Source organism: Schistocerca piceifrons, chromosome 3 (assembly GCF_021461385.2).
Source record: "Schistocerca piceifrons isolate TAMUIC-IGC-003096 chromosome 3, iqSchPice1.1, whole genome shotgun sequence".
Lineage (NCBI taxonomy): Eukaryota > Metazoa > Arthropoda > Insecta > Orthoptera > Acrididae > Schistocerca > Schistocerca piceifrons.
In genome coordinates, this window is record NC_060140.1 from 494,663,180 (window position 1) to 494,687,167 (window position 23,988).

The 23,988-nt window shown below is 39.2% G+C and overlaps 1 protein-coding gene across 2 annotated transcripts in view; it reads right to left on the bottom strand.

The window, feature by feature from the left end:
* Window positions 1-9,701: 9,701 nt before the first annotated feature.
* The window catches only part of LOC124787929 (E3 ubiquitin-protein ligase MARCHF6), a 38,612-nt gene continuing 24,325 nt past the window's right edge, over window positions 9,702-23,988 (bottom strand). Inside the window, exons 6-9 of one of the 2 annotated variants that reach the window (XM_047254916.1) lie at window positions 20,438-20,659; window positions 18,548-19,237; window positions 17,398-17,772; window positions 9,702-9,969 (exon numbers count right to left, since the gene is read on the bottom strand). In XM_047254916.1, the coding sequence (XP_047110872.1) occupies window positions 9,856-9,969; window positions 17,398-17,772; window positions 18,548-19,237; window positions 20,438-20,659 (1,401 nt within the window). In that variant the 3' untranslated portion in view covers window positions 9,702-9,855. The remainder of the gene's footprint in view (window positions 9,970-17,397; window positions 17,773-18,547; window positions 19,238-20,437; window positions 20,660-23,988) is intronic. The other variant, XM_047254917.1, reaches the window with a different exon arrangement.

Genomic DNA, 23,988 nt, shown 5'->3' on the forward strand with positions numbered 1-23,988 from the left:
AGAAATGTATGATGAAATAAAAGAAATTATTCAGATTGTGAAGGGAGACGAAAATTTAATAGTCATGGGTGACTGGAATTCGAGTGTAGGAAAAGGGAGAGAAGGAAACATAGTAGGTGAATATGGATTGGGGGACAGAAATGAAAGAGGAAGCCGCCTGGTAGAATTTTGCACAGAGCACAACATAATCATAACTAACACTTGGTTTAAGAATCATGAAAGAAGGTTGTATACATGGAAGAACCCTGGAGATACTAAAAGGTATCAGATAGATTATATAATGGTAAGACAGAGATTTAGGAACCAGGTTTTAAATTGTAAGACATTTCCAGGGGCAGATGTGGACTCTGACCACAATCTATTGGTTATGACCTGTAGATTAAAACTGAAGAAACGGCAAAAAGGTGGGAATTTAAGGAGATGGGACCTGGATAAACTAAAAGAACCAGAGGTTGTACAGAGATTCAGGGAGAGCATAAGGGAGCAATTGACAGGAATGGGGGAAATAAATACAGTAGAAGAAGAATGGGTAGCTTTGAGGGATGAAGTAGTGAAGGCAGCTGAGGATCAAGTAGGTAAAAAGACGAGGGCTAGTAGAAATCCTTGGGTAACAGAAGAAATATTGAATTTAATTGATGAAAGGAGAAAATATAAAAATGCAGTAAGTGAAACAGGCAAAAAGGAATACAAACGTCGCAAAAAGGAATACAAACGTCTCAAAAATGAGATCGACAGGAAGTGCAAAATGGCTAAGCAGGGATGGCTAGAGGACAAATGTAAGGATGTAGAGGCCTATCTCACTAGGGGTAAGATAGATACCGCCTACAGGAAAATTAAAGAGACCTTTGGAGATAAGAGAACGACTAGTATGAATATCAAGAGCTCAGATGGAAACCCAGTTCTAAGCAAAGAAGGGAAAGCAGAAAGGTGGAAGGAGTATATAGAGGGTCTATACAAGGGCGATGTACTTGAGGACAATATTATGGAAATGGAAGAGGATGTAGATGAAGATGAAATGGGAGATACGATACTGCGTGAAGAGTTTGACAGAGCACTGAAAGACCTGAGTCGAAACAAGGCCCCCGGAGTAGACAATATTCCATTGGAACTACTGACGGCCGTGGGAGAGCCAGTCCTGACAAAACTCTACCATCTGGTGAGCAAGATGTGTGAAACAGGCGAAATACCCTCAGACTTCTAGAAGAATATAATAATTCCAATCCCAAAGCAAGCAGGTGTTGACAGATGTGAAAATTACCGAACTATCAGCTTAATAAGTCACAGCTGCAAAATACTAACACGAATTCTTTACAGACGAATGGAAAACCTAGTAGAAGCCAACCTCGGGGAAGATCAGTTTGGATTCCGTAGAAACACTGGAACACGTGAGGCAATACTGACCTTACGACTTATCTTAGAAGAAAGATTAAGGAAAGGCAAACCTACGTTTCTAGCATTTGTAGACTTAGAGAAAGCTTTTGACAATGTTGACTGGAATACTCTCTTTCAAATTCTAAAGGTGGCAGGGGTAAAATACAGGGAGCGAAAGGCTATTTACAATTTGTACAGAAACCAGATGGCAGTTATAAGAGTCGAGGGACATGAAAGGGAAGCAGTGGTTGGGAAGGGAGTAAGACAGGGTTGTAGCCTCTCTCCGATGTTGTTCAATCTGTATATTGAGCAAGCAGTAAAGGAAACAAAAGAAAAATTCGGAATAGGTATTAAAATTCATGGAGAAGAAATAAAAACTTTGAGGTTTGCCGATGACGTTGTAATTCTGTCAGAGACAGCAAAGGACTTGCAAGAGCAGTTGAATGGAATGGACAGTGTCTTGAAAGGAGGATATAAGATGAACATCAACAAAAGCAAAACAAGGATAATGGAATGTAGTCTAAGTCGGGTGATGCTGAGGGAATTAGATTAGGAAATGAGGCACTTAAAGTAGTAAAGGAGTTTTGCTATTTGGGGAGCAAAATAACTGATGATGGTCGAAGTAGAGAGGATATAAAATGTAGGCTGGCAATGGCAAGGAAAGCGTTTCTGAAGAAGAGAAATTTGTTAACATCCAGTATTGATTTAAGTGTCAGGAAGTCATTTCTGAAAGTATTCGTATGGAGTGTAGCCATGTATGGAAGTGAAACATGGACGATAAATAGTTTGGACAAGAAGAGAATAGAAGCTTTCGAAATGTGGTGCTACAGAAGAATGCTGAAGATTAGATGGGTAGATCACATAACTAATGAGGAAGTATTGAATAGGATTGGGGAGAAGAGAAGTTTGTGGCACAACCTGACCAGAAGAAGGGATCGGTTGGTAGGACATGTTCTGAGGCATCAAGGGATCACCAATTTAGTATTGGAGGGCAGCGTGGAGGGTAAAAATCATAGAGGGAGACCAAGAGACGAATACACTAAGCAGATTCAGAAGGATGTAGGTTGCAGTAGGTACTGGGAGATGAAAAAGCTTGCACAGGATAGAGTAGCATGGAGAGCTGCATCAAACCAGTCTCAGGACTGAAGACCACAACAACAACAACAACAACAACAACAACTGGTAGTCTGAATCAATGGATTTCCCTAGTAATTATAACAACGCTGATCATTCGCAAACCCAAACAGCAACATAATCAGACAGCGATCAGTGTTCACTAGTTCGGCTTTACTCCACTCAGCTTCTATAGCCCGGTCCCCTTTTGCATGCAGGGAAGTTTATTTCTACATACGATGAGGATTCCCCGTGCGGCTTATGAGTCATTCAGGAGTCAATTTACAGAGTGTGTTCAAAAACCAACAGGGAGGCACATCAAAATCATATGAGTAATCGATAGACCAACGTGCGCTGGATGCTAGGCACTTTGTGAAACAAGGTTTTTTTCTTCTCAAGAATATGAATTTGGCACCCCCCCCCCCCCTTCCTCCCTCCCTCATAGATCCAGACCTGCTACGCATGCATGAATCTGGTAGCTTGGGCACGGCTGTAAAATTTTTCCCGGTTGCATCTAGCTGCTTGCTGTGACTGCTTACACAGCCAACAGCCACATTTCTGTAGCCAGAAACGGGAGTGGGTACTACTCACACGCCACTCAACCGCGCATGCGCATGAGCATGAGCCTGCTCGTAGCTGCTAAATTGAATCTAATGTAAACAATTGTGGCGTCACGCTCATCGGAGGCCATTTGTTGTTATGAAGCATTGCATAGTCTTCCTACAGTCTTTGACACATTTTGCTGTTGGCAAACACTTGTATGAGTACTGTGTTTAGTTGTTGTATATGGCACATTCCCTTTGCAATTTATGTTTTATTTTCATTTCTTTTTTTTTTCCTCATTCACATTTTATTGTTGCAGTATTATCTGCAGTAGCGGTATATAGTAATATCCTTTGTTAGAGTATTGATTCTTACAAGTCAAAATTACAAAAATTAAACTGAAAACTAGAACAACAAAAAATTCCCAGAATTCTAAAAAATTCCTGGGTTTTTCCCGGATCTCCCAGGTCATATACACCCTGTGGAAGCTGGTTCTGCCTTGGTGCCAGTGATGTGTGTTGTTTAGGAGAAAACCAGTTGAGAGCCCGCAACCAATTTGTACTAGACACACTGGACCTATGGTCTGGGTTGCAATTCCGTTATTACAGCAGGAGCACTCTCCTGGTTATCCCACACAGTCTGACTGCAAACCTGTACATCAATCTGATGATGTGCCCTGTTGTGATGCCATTCATAAACAGCATTCCATGGGGTGTTTTCCAACAGATAAAACTTGCCCACTTACTGCTGTTGTAACCTGACATGCTCTACAGATTGTCGAGATGTTGCTTTGGCAGGCTCAATAAGCGAAGTCTGTAGTCACCCACCGAGCACATGTGGGACATCATCGGTCGACAACTCCAGACACCACTAACCGTCTGTGTATTGACAGACCAAGTGTAACAGGCGTAGAACTCCACTCCACAAACCGGCATCTGGCAACTGTACAGCACAATGTATGCACTTTTGCATGCAGCATTTTGGTGGTTACACTAGTTATCAATGGACCAGCATTTCACACTTGCAATAGATTATATTACACTTACCTATCTTGCAACGTTAATCACTTAAATATGTTAGCTAGACAAATCATTACTCTACATTAATTGTGTTTGGTGTTGTGATTCTTTTTCCTATGAGTGTAAATGTGAACTGTTAATCTTGTGCCGCAATAGAACAACTTACTTCCCGCCATGATTATGTGTACTGGACTGAAAACTTGTGTTAATTATTATTGTTTGTAGTATGAAAAATTAATCACTATAATTAATAATGGAACTTTGCAGGTGTATTAGTCAACCAACATGTTGGTGTCGTGTACATCAATGAACAAACACCATCCCTCATGCAATTAAATTTTCAGCTTTGAGGTGAGACTATGAAATTCAGGTCAGAAGAAACTGCAGGGAATAAGATGAGTACTTGGGTGCTGTCTGCAAAAATATTGGAAGGCGTTATGTCACCTGAGCAGACACTGGAGAATTTTATGAGTCAGAAATAGGCTGAGAAAACATCAGATTGCATGGAACTCCGCCATAGCCGGTCCCAAGCCCGGTCGAAAAAGGAGGAGGGGGAGGAGTAACACCTCATAAAAAAACCTTGGTTCACCTGGCCCGGGTGATAGTACCTCATGAGGGCCCCTTGCCAGGGACACGGTGAAGACCTCAATGGCAGTGAAGGCGGAGATGAAGATCATTGGTACGGTTGAACTGGCGGAAGAGGCAACCTTGCTTTTTGGGCTACTATAAAAGCTATCGTCCAAGGTTATTTGGAAAAAGGGCACGACGGTTCCACAAGTTAGTGGCGGTAACCCTACAGCGTCTGTTCCACATGTTAGTGGCGGCTGATCTATAAAACTCAGAAGTGGAACTCTGAGCTTAACCAGACTGAAATCTCAATTTCAGTCACAAACCCAGTCCAATTAAATCAACATGGATACAGCACCTTCAAAGACAAATTACTCCAGTGGGTCAAATCCCACGGTTGAAAAACTGCAAGTGGTCTATTCGGATTCTGGGGAGACCACAGAAGTGTGCATGGAGGTAAATCGGAGTACCTCAAAACCCCGTAATAACAAAATCAAACCAAAATCTAGAATTTGGCTAATGACATTTAATGTAAATTCTCTCTTAAAAATGGGAAAATTAAAAAACATCCCGGACAAATCCAGAGAACGTAAAATCAAAATTATTGCATTTCAGGAATCACGATATACAGATGAAAATCCTTTTGATTTGGAAGGATACAGGATATACAACGGAAAACCTGGAAAACGAGCCATGGCAAATTGTCCACAATTTGGAACTGGATTTATCAATACTTGATTCAGTCGCAACTTTCAAATCTTACTCGGGTCGACTCTCCACGATGACAATAAAATCAGCTAATAAGATATACACCCTAATCAACGGACATGCACCAACTAACATCACAAACAAAAACAAAATAGAAGAAGTAGAAGAATTCTGGAACCAATTAGATAATATTCTCCAAAAAATCCCAAATAACCATGTCAAAATCCTTATCGGCGATTTCAATGCACAAATCGGTAAAGAAAAGAAATATCGATATTGGATAGGTAAATGGTCAGGGCATACACAGACCAACCGGAATGGCATGCGACTCATTGAAATCTGCAAAAACCATGACCTATTTTTCAAATCAACATTTTTCAAGAAAAGAGCCTTGAAAACGAAAACTTGGATCTCACCTAATCCATTACTAGGTAAATATCAGTTGGATCATGTAATGATCTCCCGCGTAAATACAGTAGAAATCATGAAACTTAAAGTCCTTAATGGACTAGACCTAGATTCCGACTATTACCCAACAAAATTCTCCCTAGATGTCATTCCAGAAAAAAGAAAATTCACTAAGAAATCTCCACACCGTAAATATGATGTACAAAAGATAAATGGCAATCAACAATTTACAAAAGAAACGCAAAATCTAGAACCACAAAATTGGCTACAACTGCAAGCAGGACTTTTAAATGCAGCTGAGACTGTAGCACCGCAAACAAGAACACGTAAACACCCATGGTGGACAGATGAGTGTGACCAACTGATAAATCTCAGACAACAGGCATGGCAAAATTGGTTGTGCAACAAAAATCAAAAGACCCTGGAAGATCTCAAAGATACTAGGAAAACAGTCACAAAAGCAATACGAACAGTCCGTAAACAACACGAAGACAAAAAATTGCAAGACATAGAGAATGATTTCAAGAAAAACAATTCCCGAAATTTCTACAGAGTATTCAAACAAAAATTAACAAAGTACTCTCCTCCATCACTCCAGTTCAAAAATGACCATGGGGACATTGCTCATACCAACACCGAAAACTGTGAAATTCTTGCAAAATACTTTTCTAAATTACTGAATTGCGAAAAGCCCGCAGAAAAATTTGAGTTCCATCGTACACAACGAAACCCAGACTCAAAGCCACCAAGTTTACAAGAGATTAAGGAGATAATTCAGTCACTGAAAAATAACAAAGCATCAGGAGAAGACCAAATCATCGCAGAATTATGGAAAAATGCAGGAGAAAATCTTATTGCAAAACTCAAATTATACATGAAATCTGGAAAACTGAAAAAATCCCCACAGATTGGAAGACTGCAATCATACATCCTCTGTACAAAAAAGGAAGTAAAACAGACCCCAACAACTATCGTGGAATCTCTTTATTGTCAATAACATACAAAATTCTGTCTAAAGCCCTACTAAACCGCGCAGAACCTCAGCTGGATTCAAAACTAGGCGAATACCAAGGTGGGTTCAGAAAAGGTCGATCATGCGTAGAACAAATCCTTAACTTGAAAAACTCAATGAAATATTTACATAGTACTTCAAACAAAAGTTATGTCATCACGTTTGTCGACTTTAAAAAAGCATATGACAGTATAGACCGAAAATCCCTTTTTGAAGTATTAGCAGAATTTGGACTAGATCAAAAGACAACAAACATCATAAAAGAAACACTCACGGAGACCAAATCCAAAGTAAAATTTACGGGAGAATTGAGCACAGAATTTGAAATAGACACCGGAGTACGACAAGGGGATGTACTGTCCCCAGTGCTCTTCAATTGTGCTCTTGAAAAAGTTGTTAGAGAATGGAGAAAAGCAGGTGCACCAGCACACAGACTGGGACCAAGACATAAGGGCATAGAATTAGACTGTTTAGCATTTGCTGATGACATGGCACTGATTGCACAAGACATTACCGATGCACAGAAACAGCTAGAATTATTACAAGAACAGGCAGCTAAAATAGGATTACAAATTTCATTTGAAAAAACAAAATTTATGACTGACATCAAAGATGCACCTTCTGATCTCAAAATTGGTAATAACTACATCTCGCGAGTAAAAGAATTTAAATATTTAGGTGAATGGACTGCAGAAAATTGCAATGAAAAGAAATCTGTCAGATCAAGAGTCCAGAAAATGGAGATGGCGTTTCAGTTAACAAAAAACATTTACAACAAAAAGAGTCTCTCGTGGAACTGCAAAATACGACACTATACAACAGTAATTAGACCCGAAGCTCTCTACGCATCTGAGACACTAAACCTTCAACACAGAACACTGAAAGAGGAATTAGAAGTGAAAGAACGTAAGATAATGAGGAAAATCCTAGGACCAAGAACTAAAGATGGGGTACATTATCCAAAACCCAATGCAGAAATATATAAAAATATCTCCAAAATAACAGACACAATGCGCATGAGAAGAATCCAATTCATGGGGCACTTAGAAAGAATGGACTCAAACAGGTTAACGTACAAAATCCATACATTTTTAAAGAACAAAACTACAAGACCGAACTGGTACAAACAGACGGAAAAAGACCTGAGAGAATTAAGGTCTCCAAATCTACATGATAGAAATGAAATCAGAAAAATCACAAACACACGGGGTTTTGAGGAAGAAGAGAGAAAAACTAACCGACACAGATGGTCTACGCAACGAAAGCTAGCCCATTCGTTGTTTATGAAGGAATACTGGGCAAAAAGGAAGGCCAACAAATGTTGATTACGCGTGGTCCTAAGTGATCCATCCGCGAAGAAGAAGAAGAAGATTGCATGGAGGACCATTAACAGACTGAGGGCTGAAGTGCGCAAATCTAACGAGAATTTAATGCATTGCTAACAAAAGAGTAATGCAGCAACATTACCAAAATACTGACCTGGAGGAAAAAAAAGTTAAAATTGTCTTAATATTTGCCAAGTGAAGAAGTTGATAAATTAACAACTGACTAAATAAAATGAATGCCAGTTACCACAAGGAAATCGAAGACAATTCGTTTTTTAGTTTGATATACAAAAATGGAAGTGAATAACAATCTTTATTGTGAAATGAACAATATAAGTCTTATTTGTCTTCAGGAATGTATTGCAATGATTTGTTACACACTATTCCTATAAAAAATCTCATTTTTACCACATTCCTAAGCCTCCTTCAACTTACAACATCCCCAGGTACACTCCACTTGCTTTTCTAGTCTTACATTCTTTAAGTACTGGAAACTCCCTCGCCGGATTTGGCGATTTTTGTGTGTGTGTGTGTGTGTGTGTGTGTGTCAGTTTCTCACAATCCATTTTTTCCTTCATTGTCTATATTCTTTAAGCACTATTACACATGATCAATACACTTAGTAATTATCTGTACTGTTTATGTTATTGTTCCCAAACACAGGAAAAATGCTCCACCACCAACTGCACAGCGCTTTTAATAAAAATTTGTGAAACAACAATAGTACTCCAGTGGCATCAAACATTTTCAAATAATAATTAAAATTATGTTTATTTGAAGAATGAAGACTGGATACACAAAGTGACAATATTTTTGTGTGCACAGTCAAGTACTCTGTTTTTTTGCAGTGGTAATTGAAATCAGTCCTTTAGCGTATTAGGAATGAGTTTCTACAAAATGGTCTTCAAAAACTTAAGTTCTGAAGCCCAATAGTCAACACTTCAATGATTCATACATCAAGTGTCCACAACCTCAACACAATATTGTAATAAATATCTAGTGCTATTTACAATGGAAAGATAAGATACACCAGATCTGTAACAGTCTTTATATTAACTGGGAAATTTTAGTTATTAACAATAATATACAAGCATCTTCAACCAGATACACAAGTATGGCAAAGTACAGTTATGAGCAAGCGAAGAAATTTCATTTCACATTTTAAATTAAGAACAAATAACTTAAAAACTGTCTTCAACCATTTACATCAGATACTAGATTATCTGATATCTGCCTCAGTATTTAAAAAATTAATAGTAAAAATAATAGGTACTTTATTCCCAGGCAATGGTCTTATAGTCAAAAAGCCTAGCCTTGAAGCAGGAGAGTTCTTAATAAATAATATTTGAGATGAAAACTATCTGTTGTGGTTGCTTTTGAGAGAGACTACAATTTTTTTCACATAACTAGAAATTAATTATTTCTATAATTTATAATTTTTTAACAAAGATAAAAGTGACAGAAAAAATACAACTGTTTCCGCAAGAAGTATGAAATCTATTTCAAGAAGAAAATTCTCAACACAATACTAAAGTAGTTGGTGTTATTGCTGATGTGCACATTGTATTTGTGAGAAAAAGTTGTTTAAACTGTCGTCAGTAATTTCAATACTAAACTGGACAAGTTCATGAAACACACTATACACGTAAGCATTTATTCAAAACATGTACACTCAATATATTAATTCTACAATCATTAAGAAAATTTCTTCAGGTTTCAGTTATCTCCACGCAGATGATGGAGGAAGCTATCAAATTTAAGGCAATAGTATTATCAACAGCTATAGCTTCTAATGCCGAATGGAGGGTGATTTGTGACGACGATGATCATAGTTCACTAACCTTCGTCCAACAAGGTATTTATCATTCTTAATATGTTCATATAGTTTCCGAAACTGTCGAATCTGAAACAAATTTATACATAATGCACTATATTTGAATGTCACTAAAGTGAAGTCACAAAATGTTTTGAATAAAGACAAAATCAAACAATGGAAAATCCAGGATGGAATGTAACAATATTATGAGAAGGAAAGTTGCTACTCACCATATAGCATCTCTGCTATATGGTGAGTAGCAACATTCCTTCTCACAATATTGTTTGAATGAACACAAAAATATGTCAGCAGGTGGTCAATAAAAATGCACAATTCTTTGCAAGACTGAACAGTCTAATTTGCAACTGTGCAGCACGAACGGTAAAATATGGAAATAGCTGACAAAAATTGAATTTCAGCTGCATTATTCTCAAATAAATTTATTCTAAAGAAAAAGTATACCTGATGACAGGGCATCTCATTCACTACACTTGAGTTTATCTTTGGTGAGAAGTTTCATGCACAATATTACTCTATACTACTCATATGAACTCTATCCAAGTGCCAGTGATTTTCAATATGATAAATTGTCTGCTACGTCAGACAAGTCACAATGGATCAATGCTTGCTCCCGGCTTTGTTTACCTACATGGTTGGGTGCAGTGTTTGGTAGCTGTCTCACCGAACACATACCCTGAAGATCCCAGCCTGGCCACCTATGAAACCAACATTTACCCAAACCCTGCTATATTGCAAGTGTATTCTTTCAATCTGCAATGTAGGTCCCACTGGAATGCTTCCCATGCAACCTTGCCTCTAAGCCACACGTAAACTAAATTTTCCTTTGGAAAAATGACAATGCACATATCCCGATATGTCACACATTCCTTTACATTGGCTATTGGTTCTGTTACATTCATACATACATAATAATAATAACAATAATATTTGAATGTGAATTACCAACTCTTGAGACAATATCAAGAGTTCTTCTTGGGGCAAATAACTGTGTTTCAAAAGATATTTCTGAAAGCTGTATAATACTGTGTAATGATAATTTATAAATCCAACAGCATGTCAATCAGGCTGCACGGGGAAATCATTCATTGGAAGATTACTTGGGAAGTATCTTACAATAGGTAAAAATCATTTAATTCAAAAATAAACTGTACCTTACTAGACTTCCTAATGTGCATCAAAAACCCAGCACTCACTTATCAATATATTTCACGTGTTCATGGTGCATCACACAGATTTCCAGTTTTCTATGACAATGGAAACACACAAACATATCACATATTCTTGAAGACCCTTGTTTTGTTTCCAGTTATGTGGAATCATCAGCATTTACTTAAATTTAAATATTTAGTACCATATGTAACACTGCTTAAACATTTTTTCCACATAAACAAGTCTTCCTGTGTTTTCTGACAAGCATTTGTGCAAACAACAATAGCATTATCAGTCTGATAACCGTGTGTTTGTGTGGGGGTCAGGGGGGGGGGGGGGGGGGGGTTGCGCACACACGGGTTTTCGACAAAGGCCTTGTTGGCTGAGGGTTTATATTGTGACAGTCTTTTTGGTGTGCCTATCTGCGACTCAGTATCTCCACTATACGGTGAGCAGCAACTTTCCTTTTCGTAATATTGTTATTTTCACATATAAAGTTAGTCACCAAAAATATTTTGCTGTTTACAAATGTAAACTTAACTACATTGCACCAATTACACATGCTCATGTTTACCACCAGATGGCAACTTAGATGTATGCTCTTGGAATTTTAATTGCAAAACAGACAGTGCTTGTGTGTGCACTGTGTTTTGTTATTGTAGATACCACATTTTATTTGCATTTCATTTTGGTGATGTTCTCTCGTTTATGATTTATTGCTGAAGTGTTTGCAGCAATGGATGAAAGTAAAATGTTTTGTAGGAGTATTAGTTCTTACTAGTTGAAATTACGAAGATTTAACTGAAAATTAAAGCAATGAAAAATTCCCGCATTTCCCCCAGATTTCTCCCAGATGAAAAAATTCCTAGATTTCCCAATTGTCCTGGGGCGTATTCACCCTGTTTAAGGAAAGCAAAGAAAATTTGAATGACTGGAAACAGTTCGATCCTATTCTCCCCCCCCCCCCCCCCCCCCCTCCCCCAACTCAGGTCAGTGTCTTAATCACTACGCTGTCTTTCTCAGTAATGTCAACTGAGTGTTAGATTGAAATTAAGTCTTGGTTCTTTTTTGATTTCACCAACAAAATCATCAAGATATAAAACTCAATAAGGACTACAGAGTATACAGGAAGAACTCTAAGCACATCAGATAAAATGTTTGGATCACAATACAAAAATAGCTGATAATAAAAGATATCCAACAATAATAAACCATTACAAAGCCACAGAAAAATTTAGTAAAAGAGTTCCTGAGAATAGAGGGAAAGACTAATTTTGAGAGCCTTTAAGGTGGAAGTTCTAAGACAAACTCATGATGTTGATATTGTTGATGAAATCATGAGACGACACCTATGACATGATAAAAATGACTGCCACACCTATGTGTATATTGATGAAAACCTCAAAGAACAAATTAACTTAGGCCTTTTTATCCGCAACTGCTTCCCAGTATCACCTTTTAGAGTACTCTGTTATAAAGAACAGTTCAAGTTACATAAATAAGCAATCATTCCATGGGTCATATCTATTGAGAAGTGCTAGTATAAAAAAATATCGACTGCACTATCATCAGTGTTGTTTGAAACCTTTGTTTCTCCATTTTAGTAAATACGTTGCTGGCCACTGAAATTGCAAAATCATGAAGATGGCATGCAAGAAGCGTCACATTGGCATTAATTGTACAACATGCTACTTTATGCAAATTACTGGCAGTTCACCGCAATCACACAAAGCAGGTAGGAGTAACACTATCTGCAATCTTTATTTTGGAAAAAATTATGAATTGGGTCTCTCACTCAAGAAATTGCACTTGACTGTTAGTCGTTTATGAGGATATCATGTATCTCTCATGTAAGAAGGAGAAGCATCTTTAAGCATGTATCAAACAATGGAAATTCCAGGATGGAATGTAACAATGCCAGAGAAGGAAAGTTGCTACTCACCATATAGTGGAGATGCTGAGTCGCAATAGGCACAACAAAAAGATTCACACAATTATAGCTTTCGGCCATTAAGGCTTTTGTCAGCAGTAGACACACGTACACCCACGCACGCACGCACGCACGCACGCACACACACACACAAAATCAAACGCAACTTGCACACACGGCTGCAGTCTCTGAGACTGCAGGTGTGTGTGTGTGTGTGTGTGTGTGTGTGTGTGTGTGTGTGCGCGCGCGCGCGCGCGCGCGCTGCTGACAAAGGCCTTAATGGCTGAAAGCTATAATTGTGTGATTCTTTTTGTTGTGCCTATTGCAACTCAGCATCTCCGCTATATGGTGAGTAGCGGCTTTCCTTCTCTGGTATTGTTTAAGCATGTATCTTAATTTGGCAGCAGTGGAATTGCTCCCTATCAACATTGCAGATTATCATTCCATGAGATTGCTGCTAGTTTTTGTTCCACACGACCACACATAACGCTACAGAAAATCTAAACAGCTTCATGTGTCCAGTGCCGGAGAGGGCAGACACAGTTCACTGGGCCTTGCAGGATCGCACAGCTATGTCATAAGCCTTTTGACAAGATATAGGCTTGTTTGGAGCAAGACACCACACCACTTGGAAAGACATGGTACCACTCTGTGTGGTATTTTTGTTTTGTTTGTTTGTTTTGGTTTTAGGGCGCAAAACTGCTATGGTCATTAGAGCCTGGTCCGTGACTTAGGAAACAGTAAAAAACCGAAATTGAAAACCAGCAGCAATGGGAACGAAAGTCATAAAATTGGAGAAACTAAAAGCAGAAGGAAGGCTTAAAAATCCACTACAGAAAGGGGTTGGTTGTCCCCAAAAAAAGCTTCAAATGACTGACGTCATTTCACTGGCACTAATAAACTTGAGAACGCGGTCGGCTGAGCGCGCGTCATCTGCTAAAATCGACGATATATCAGGCGATAGCTGTAGACGGGAGCGTAACGGATTAAAATAGGGGCACTCAATTAAAAGGTGTCTTACCGTCCACAGCTGAGAGCAGTGGGGACAGAGTGGGGGAGGATCGCCGCTTAAAAGATGTCGATGGCTAAAAAGACAGTGCCCTATCCGGAGTCTAGTTAAAATTACCTCCTCCCGATGACGTGTTCGGGAGGAAGAGGTCCAAGCACAAGGAAGAGCTTTCACGTCCCGTAATTTATTATGGGTAAGTGTCGACCAATGCGTGTGCCATAAATGAACAACATGTCGACATAAAACGCTCCGTAGATCGGCGAAGGGAATCGATTGAATAGCTGGCCGAGGAAGAGAGACTGCAGCCTTGGCTGCAATATCGGCCGCCTCATTTCCACAGATACCAACATGTCCCGGGAGCCAGAGGAACGCCACGGAGATGCCCCCCAGGTGGAGCAAGCGCAGACAGTCCTGAATCCGGTGGACCAGAGGGTGCACAGGATAAAGAGCTTGGAGACTGAGGAGAGAGCTGAGAGAATCTGAGCAGATAACGTACTGTATCCGCTGATGGCGGCAGATGTAGTGGACAGCCTGGAGAACAGCGTAAAGCTCCGCAGTATAAACCGAACACTGGTCGGGAAGCCGAAAGTGATTTGGGGTGTCGCCAACAATATAGGCACTCCCTACACCTAACGATGTTTTCGAGCCGTCGGTGTAAATAAATGTGGCGTCCGTCATTTGTGCACATAGAGCAGCAAATGCCTGACGATAAACAAGTGAAGGGGTACCATCCTTGGGAAATCGACAAAGGTCACGGAGCAGGCAGATCCGGGGACGGAGCCAAGGCGGTGCTGTACCCCAAGTTGTCAAGAAGGTTTTAGGAAAGCGGAAGGAAAGAGAATGGAGCAGTTGACGGAAACTCTGTGTGTTGTGTTCTTGCTGGGCGCACCACTGTCAAAGCCTCTCTCTGCCACAACAATGGTCACCTTGCTGCCAGTCAATCGTGCTCCAGAAACTGACATACTGTCCATGTGGATATTTGCAGAAATCCTGCATGGTGGTGAGAAAGGCTCTCCTAAATCCATCAGTGCCATACTCATGTACCAATAATGTGATACAATCAAGACAACTAGCACTACCAAGGAATTATAAAACACAGTCTCGAGAGCCTAAAGTACTACCACTGTGAAGTCTAACAAATGCTGGTAGACATTTGTTGTTCTTACATGAGGCATAACAAGATCTTCTCAGAAACAAACATTCAAACATTATTTCAGAAGGAGAAATCCACTGCATAATCTTTCATTATATGGAGAATTTAGATGGTGTCACTCCTACCTACATTGTGCAGTTGAACTGAAATGCTCACCATTTGCATTTACAAGCATGTAATACACTTCATGACAATTTGTTGTTTGCTGCCTACCATCTTCAAGGTGCTGCAATGTTCGTGGTCTAAGCTGTATCATAAAGACAGATATTGCTAATGTTGAAACTTTCTGGCAGATTACAACTGTGTGTCAGACCGAGACAAGCTTGGGACCTTTGCCGGGCAAGTGCTCTACCGACTGAGCTACCCATCAAGACTCATGACCTGTCCTCACAGCTTCACTTCCATCAGTAACTTGCCTCCTACCTTTCAAGCCTTGCAAGTTTCACAGGAGAACTTTGTTAGGAAATGAGGTACTGGCGGAAGTGAACCTGTGAGGAAAAGTTGTGAGTCATGCACGGGTAGCTTGGTCAGTCAAGCACTTGCCCACGAAAGGCAAGGATCCTGAGTTCGAGGCTTGGTCCGGCACACACTTTTAGTCTGCCAGGAAGTTTCATATCAGCGCACACTACACTGCAGAGTGAGCATTTCAGATTGCTAATGTTCATTTTAAATAATAGTGATGAAGATGATGATAACAACATAAGGATAAAATATGTACAGTTCCAAATGCAGAGATACAAACAAACAAACAAAACAAACAAACAATGGGCCCTGCTGAGCTGATTTAAATCTGAAACTGCTATCAGAGTCTTTATAGGCTCTGATGAAGCCTGCAACATTTGCACAGAAATATGCTTTTGACCGAAGCAAAAATACTAGCCATGAAAGTCTGCATTGTATGATCATACAGATGTTCAGTTTGGAAAAGTACAATGGGTAATCAACATTTTAATTATCACATTGAGAAGTTGAAGTGCCAACCATGAAACCTAGTGAATATGTTAGTTCTCCTTTACATATTGTGTGTGACTCGTTTTCCCCCAAATAACAGATGGAGACCTTGGTTGTAGAAGTGTATTTTGGCCGTTCAGGAAAATTTCCACTTGGAGAGCACCTTCTTGTCACTCTGAGAACGCCCGCCACACAACAGTTTCTTCAACTGAGAAAAGAAGTCACTGAATGCCATATGAGGTACAGTGAGATCAGACAGAGGAAGACAAAACTTTGCGTCCTGTGCAGAATAAGCTGGGGCATTGTTGTGGAGCAAAGCAGCCCTTTCCCACAATGCTTTGTCTTGATGGACTGTCATAACTTTGTCATATTCGGTAGTAACTTCTGTGATGGTCTGCCCCTTACAAGCATCATCTGTTTAGTACCACACACCACGGCATTCCCACAAAACACTTAGCAGCACCTTGCCCAACAACAGCTGAGTCTCTGCCTATTTCAGTGATACTGAATTCACACATTACCACCAACTGTGTTGTTTCTTTGACTCAGAGTAACAGAATACATCCAGAAATTGTGCATGGAGATTAGCTGGCCAAAGTAGTCATCTGAATTAGCCTGACATAGTTGCAATATTTCTGCTAACATTTGGAATGTATGTGAGTGGTTGCAGATCCCAGGACCTCATGTTCGAAATGTCATGCAAAACGTCGAAAACTGATCCTCGAATGACTTTCACTTCTTCCACTAATAGTCTCAATGACCTGCGTGGAGAACCGAGGTCTTCACTTCTCTAGCAGTTCCTTTTTTTCACAGACATAGCTCTAACACTTCACTGTTTGTCATTCAACTTGTGTAACCACAACAGAAGTGTCTGTACTATCTTACCACTGTGTCATATCATTGTGCACCATTAACATACACTGCCACCAACTCCACATGCACTGCTGCAGCATTGTTCTCCTTCCTATTCAGAAATTTAATTCACACAAAATTCTTCAGTTCACCAATGGGCTGCACAATTTCGTTCTGCCTCTTCTACTGGTGTGCTACGGTATTGTGGCGTAGGCATTTTACTGAGTACCAGTACTAAAGGCAAGTGCCTATATGTAACTATTTTTTGAAGTGATAATTAAACTTTATGACTTATCTCTCACAAGCTAGATTTACGTTGTTGTTGTTGGTGGTGGTGGGGGTGGTGGTGAGCTCTTGTACGTCCTCCCCAATACCATTTACCCTTTTACAATAGAGCACATATAACAAAAATTAATTTTAAATTAAAATAGAGATAAAAGTTTTTCTTACCTGGAAAACTATAATTCCTGCTGTGAGTGAAACGAGCAGCAGGAATGGATATAGTCGCCTTGCAATCAGATTGCGCAGCTGTGGATTGGCTACAAATAATGGCACTAGACCATGAGCTACAACATAGGGCACTGCTAATGCCAGCCCTAAACAAGAGATAATAGGTGCTGCCAACTCGCGCATAACAAATCCCAAGTTCATATCACGTATACCATCCCTATATGTGCGCTCAATAGCACGACGCACGTGCCACTCTGGACCCATCATTATAATTGCACATGCAATTTTTGTATACAGAACACCTAGTGCCCAGTCCTGCCACACAAAAAGGACTGGTGTCTGATCCAGTGGTACTCTTAGAGGAACCACTACAACCTGTAAAGAAAGATCGGTGTTACATAATGATTTTTACTTAAAGGAAATAAGTGCCACTCAACTAATAATTTTGTCAAATTATGAATTCAGCCACTACTGCAGCAGAAAGGATAAAGAATAATCACTTAAGGTAAAATTATTACCACTCTCACTGGGATGTCACAAAAGTAACTTTGAGAGGAAGAGAAGGAGTGATAGAACACCAGACACATGGTAAGTTGCTCTTTCGTACCTACCGTGTCTACATAATTTCTCATAAGGACAAGTGATTTCTGCAAGACTGACTTAATTCCCAACTAACAAACTTCCTAGTACCAGGACATGCCTCACTTAAGTTACAATAATCTTGTTGCTGAGCACTAGCGTAACTCAACTGCTCATTTTTCCCACACTAACGAGGGGTACCAAAGAAATAAATTTGTCTCTCCTCTGATATAAGATTTTAATAAAAGGTCATTTTCATCCCCTTCATATTGCAAGAAGACAATCTGGAAGCAGTTTTGCTTAATGTTAACACTTTTAGACAGCACTTCTAAAATTTAACACCCAAAAAAAGGTAATAATGTTAAGTCCACTTTTAATAAAGACCATTGGAGACAGAAAAGCTATACCAAAACAAGTGAGAAGTAACACCATTAAAAAAAATCATACAGAAATTTAAAAAAGCATACTTAAATATGTCAGTAATATTACTGAAAATTATTCTTTCACAAGAAAAAATGTTCAGCACAAACAGGGGGAAGAAAATTAGAGTTGCAAAGGAGTGAAAACTTACCAGCTCCAGCAGAAGGCCAAACAACAGTGGGACTAAACCAAGTAGGATAGAGCAGGCTGCCACAGCACGGGCACCATAGATACACCATTGTCGTAAACAACTTAGGATTGCTGCCCGACCTTGTGGCAGCCAACTGAGTGCCAGTGCGATAGCACGTGCAACTAGCCAGCACAAGTATGTGCCTGCAGCTGCAGTGTACAGTTCGTGCACTCTCGCTGTACCATTTGTACCAGGACGCGTTGCTGTTATTGGTGATGCACTGACTCCTGGTGGCTGTTGTGGGAGGCACATTGCTGTAACTTCACGTCCCAACCAAACTGGTACTGTCAAGGCAACCAAACTGGCTGCGACTAATGTAACACACACACAAGCAAGCAGACCAACAAGTCGTGCCGCAAACCAGCGCGGACGCTCGTATGGTTGGAAGCCGGATGGTGCATCCCTCTGAAGGAGTGCTTGATGTGCAGCTCCCAGCCCACCACCTGCGAGGGCAGCAGGCAGAGGTACCTGCTCTCCTGCAGGCTGCGGCTGCTGCTGCTGTTGTCCTCCAGCAGGTGTACGGTCACGTTCATCACCCAGTAGATAAGGTCGCAGATCAAGCAGCCATGCTACTGCACAACACCAAGCTCGTACAAGAGCTTTCAGCCATGTTCGTGTCTGTGACTGTTCTAGCAGAGCTGGTAGTATCACCTGTAAACACAACAGGAATGATTTGATGAGATGTTTTTTGTACAGCAAGGCAATTTCTTCATAATATCAGTGATATCATGGATATCCTACTAATATTTTTGCTATTACTGCCATCTGAATTGGAAGCAACTGACAGTTGAATTTCAATAGTGTTTGGCTACGTATACACAACTATGAAGTAAAACTGTCTTACAGTAAAACAGTTAGAAAACGAACAATCCCAACACTTTTCCTTACCATATTTCAATACCATAACTGCGTACTGACATGAACATAGAGTAGATACTTCTTTAATGTTGTCATACCATTGCCATTAATATTGTTTTAGTGAGTTTCGGGCTATGAGTGTCTGTATGCAACTGAATAAAGGCAATATTTGCTTTGCCTCATTTTGTTAAGAAAGCATCCATGGCTTTTTCGTGTGCATGTGTTTTTATATTGTTCTATATTTGCCCTTGCTGTACTGCTGACGAAGCCGTTGTCCTGCCTGCAGCAGTAAGAACACACGATATAAATTACGTGCTTGTGCACGCAAGCACACTCGCTTTACCACCTATGGAAGAACGTATTTGCAGTTTGTGTCCCATGCTGAAAATCGTTTTTAGCGCTATAGGCAGACAACAGTTTCACCAGCAGTACAGCAGAAGCACATGGAGAACAATATCAACACACACAACTGTGGATCATGCCTTAATATACTGAGGTGAAAAAAACTCGTCAAAACAAATACTTTATTCAATTTCATTCAGACAGTCCTAACCCAAAACTATCATTAAAATAACAAGTGTTCATAATTCTAATGATGTCTACAATAACTTACAAACATTTACAATGTGCATGTGTACTCAGTAAGCAATAATTTTTATGCCTTTTATGCTGTAAAAATGTTAAAAAGACGCAATGAACACCATCATATTTCAAATTTTTGTATAGGAGAAGGACTAAATGAATATATTATTTCTAGTGATAAACTACTGTCTCTGTAAGACAGTATTAGGATACACAGCAGGAGAGAGGTAGGAACATGTCACAAAGAAGCCTTTGAAAATACAAACTGCTATTGTGCAGAACTAACAGACAGATGCACAATTAGCAATGAAATATCACTAAAATCAGTTTGACGCATGTGTTCAAGATGCTACACAATTTTTGCATAATACTATCTAAAATATCAATGATTGCAGCATATCAAATATTTACTGTCTGGAGACAAACTGCTACCTGGAGTAGCAACAGCTCCAGCGACAGTTCATTCACTTGAGTCTCCGTCTGCAGAGCAACAGTGTATGGCAGGAAGCTTGGCCATACAGCTCTTAGTATTCTTACTGGTAACCACAGCATTAACAATACAGCTGTTCCAAAAATAACTGCTGATGCAAGCAGCCTACGCACATGCCTTAATATTGGTAGATGGATCATCTCCTGGAAGCAAGAAAGTATTCATTATGAGACATGTAAGGCCATCAATCTTCTGAACCATTCTAAACATACAATAAAAATTAAATCTTAAAAGATGAGAACTATTTCTCACTGTTAAACCAAAATTTTATTACAGCTGAAAATCACATTTTTTTCTTGCTTTAGAGTGTATTTCCGGACTTATGAGTTGAGCCATAAGTAAAATCCACTTGTTGTACTGACAATGTCATTTTATGACAATATGAGACAATACTGTAACTACACCAGAAAGTAAACGGATCCATTTCAACTTAATGAGACTGGCCACAGGGAAGCCTGCAAGAATGACAGCTTCCGTCTCACCTTCGAAGTATGCTCTTTGTTTCTTACTCTTACTTTGTGCACTTTTCATTTCACTGCAACCTTGCTTTTTGTTGCACTTTGCCATTTTCACAGAGTATTTTGAAAATTGTAGATCATTACACTCACATAATTTATTAGCAGCACAGATAGCAAAAAGGCTTTTCAAACAGACCGGTAAACAATTTCATATGAGACAGTTATGTAGGAGAGTTAAGCCACTTTTACGTTTGCGTATGAGAGTGCTAGTTACACATAACTTGTATGACACATGAAATCACTGTGCCTTTGATCAATACCAAATCAGGGCCACACTCTCAGGACACTTCAAAATGCAATACTATGGCCTACAATGTGTGGAGGACAGGCTAAAAGATCTTCTGAATTGATGAGCTGCATAAATGTTGATGACAACATAAATCTTATGATGAGCACATTACTAAAACTTAAAAATCAAAAGTAGCTGTTGATACCTAAGAACATGTGCTACAAATCATTATCTATTTTCAAATTTCTTAAAAAAAAGTAGTTACTATATTTCTTGCTGAGTGGCACATCAATTACATCTGGTAATGGGAAGTTCTTGGTAGGGTATAAATTATTACAGGAGTAACGACGACAACGTACTGAATAGTTGAGGTGCCAAGGATATAGGCACACATGACTGAAAACTTTGTTAGCTTTACTACACATGCTACTTAAATGTGTATGACATGCTACAGATGATCACACAAAAGTAACAGTTTCATTCGAAGTGCATTTTAACTAATACGAACATTTGTTTTGGGGGCCTTCATCCTTCTGAATCTGCTTAGTGTATTCATCTCTTGGTCTCCCTCCATGATTTTTACCCTCCACACTTCCCTTCAATACTAAATTGGTGATCCCTTGATGCTTCAAAACGTGTCCTACCAACCGACCCCTTCTTCTTGTTAAGTTGTGCCACAAATTCTTCTTCTCCCCATTTCTATTCAATAACTCCTCATTTGTTACGTGATCCGCCCATATAATCTTAAGCATTCTTCTGTAGCACTACATTTCGAAAGCTTCTATTCTCTTCTTGTCTAAGCTATTTGCCCCCATGTTTCACTTCTGTACATGGCTACACTCCATACAAATACTTCCAGGAAAGACTTGCTGACATTTAAACCTATACTCGATGTTAACAAATTTCTCTTCTTCAGAAATGCTTTCATTGTCACAGCCAGTCTAGATTTAATATCTTCTCTAATTCGACCATCATCAGTTATCTTGCTTCCCACATCGCAAAACTCATCTACTACTTTAAGTGTCTCATTTCCTAATCTAATTCCCTCAGCATCACCTGATTTAATTTGATTACATTCCATTATCCTCATTTTGCTTTTGCTGATGTTCATCTTATATCCTCCTTTCAAGACACTGTCCATTCCGTTCAACTGCTCTTCGAAGTCCTTTGCTGTCTCTGACAGAATTCCAATGTCATCGGCGAACCTCAAAGTTTTTATTCTTCTCCTTGGATTTTAATTCCTACTCCAAATTTTTCTTTTGTTTCCTTTACTGACTGCTTAATATAAAGACTGAGTAACAAAGACTGAGTAACATCAGGGATAGGCTACAACCCTCACTCCCTTCTCAACCACTGCTTCCCCTTCGTGCCCCTCAACTCTTATAACTGCCATCTGGCTTCTGTACAAATTGTAAATAGCCTTTGGCTCCCTGTGCAATGCATATCTACCAACAAATGTCTGTCACATCATTGGTTAGTTTAGACATAGATGAGGTAATTAGAAACATAAACTAGGAACTAGTTATTTATTCAACAGAATAATTCTTTGTTATACACTCTATTAATACGTAAGTGACGTGTGAATTTCTGAAATTTTAAGAATTTTCTTTAAAATGTTTTGGATTGAAATTTATTGTTCAGTATTTAGGTATTTTAAATGATGTTAGTTTCATAAGAAGCATGTTATTTAAAGAGAAATCACAAAATTACAAGAGAAACAAAGTAAGGGTCATCCAATTTTCTACATAGACGAAGCTTTTTAGATTAATTTTTACTTTTCAATTGTGTAATTCTGTTTCCACCTAAAGAAATAATAAGTTTTGTTTAAAAATCTTTTGTTTGAAATTTTATTAAACAAATAAAGTTTCAAATTCTAGAGTCTTCGATTATGAATTTGAAAATAATTTAAATTGCTAGTATATTATTGGAACACAAAAATAGTAGTTTCCCAAAATACATATTTTTGTTAAAATTTATATGCTCTAATTATAAAACTGCAGTAATTAAAAAAAGTATTTTGGAGAAGGTTCTGCCACAAACAATCAGGTTATAAATAGAAAGTGTGCAAACTGCAGGCCATGTGAGGTTCAACCGGTCTCTTATTCTTGGTACGTAACCACACAGTGATAAAATTGTTGTGTTTTACTCTTTTGTTCAAGTCTTATGTTATTGAAACACCTTGCACTCAGTTTTGTAATGTGTTGTGATGTGAGAAACAATTTCGATGAAAAGAACTGTCAAGAAATCAAGCGGAGAAAAGTGTTTCACTCATTACAATAACAAATCCATTCTTATGCACATATGCGTTGTAAACAAGCTGCAAGAGTACTGATAAACTTACTGCTGAGTGCCCATAAATCACATACACACAAATGAAGTGCAAATGAGGAAGAAAAGATATGTAAATCTTGTTAGTATTATAACTATTTCTTCCCAGTTGATACCTTCCTACATACCCCAAATCCCAGTTCTCATGTCTGGTTCAGTTAACTGATATCATCATCATAATCTGGACCCAGTGCCAAGAGAGACTACCCCCCCCCCCCCCTCCTCCTCCAAGCCACATCCTCTTCTCCCAGCCATTTCACCCAGTTCTCCTCAGTCTGTAGATCCACATTCCTGGACATTTACCTCACCCCTCTACTGTGTCTATCCAAATCTCTGTCCATACTGAGCCCACAAACCATCAACAGTAAGTGCGATTTGACAGCTGCCACCCCTTCCA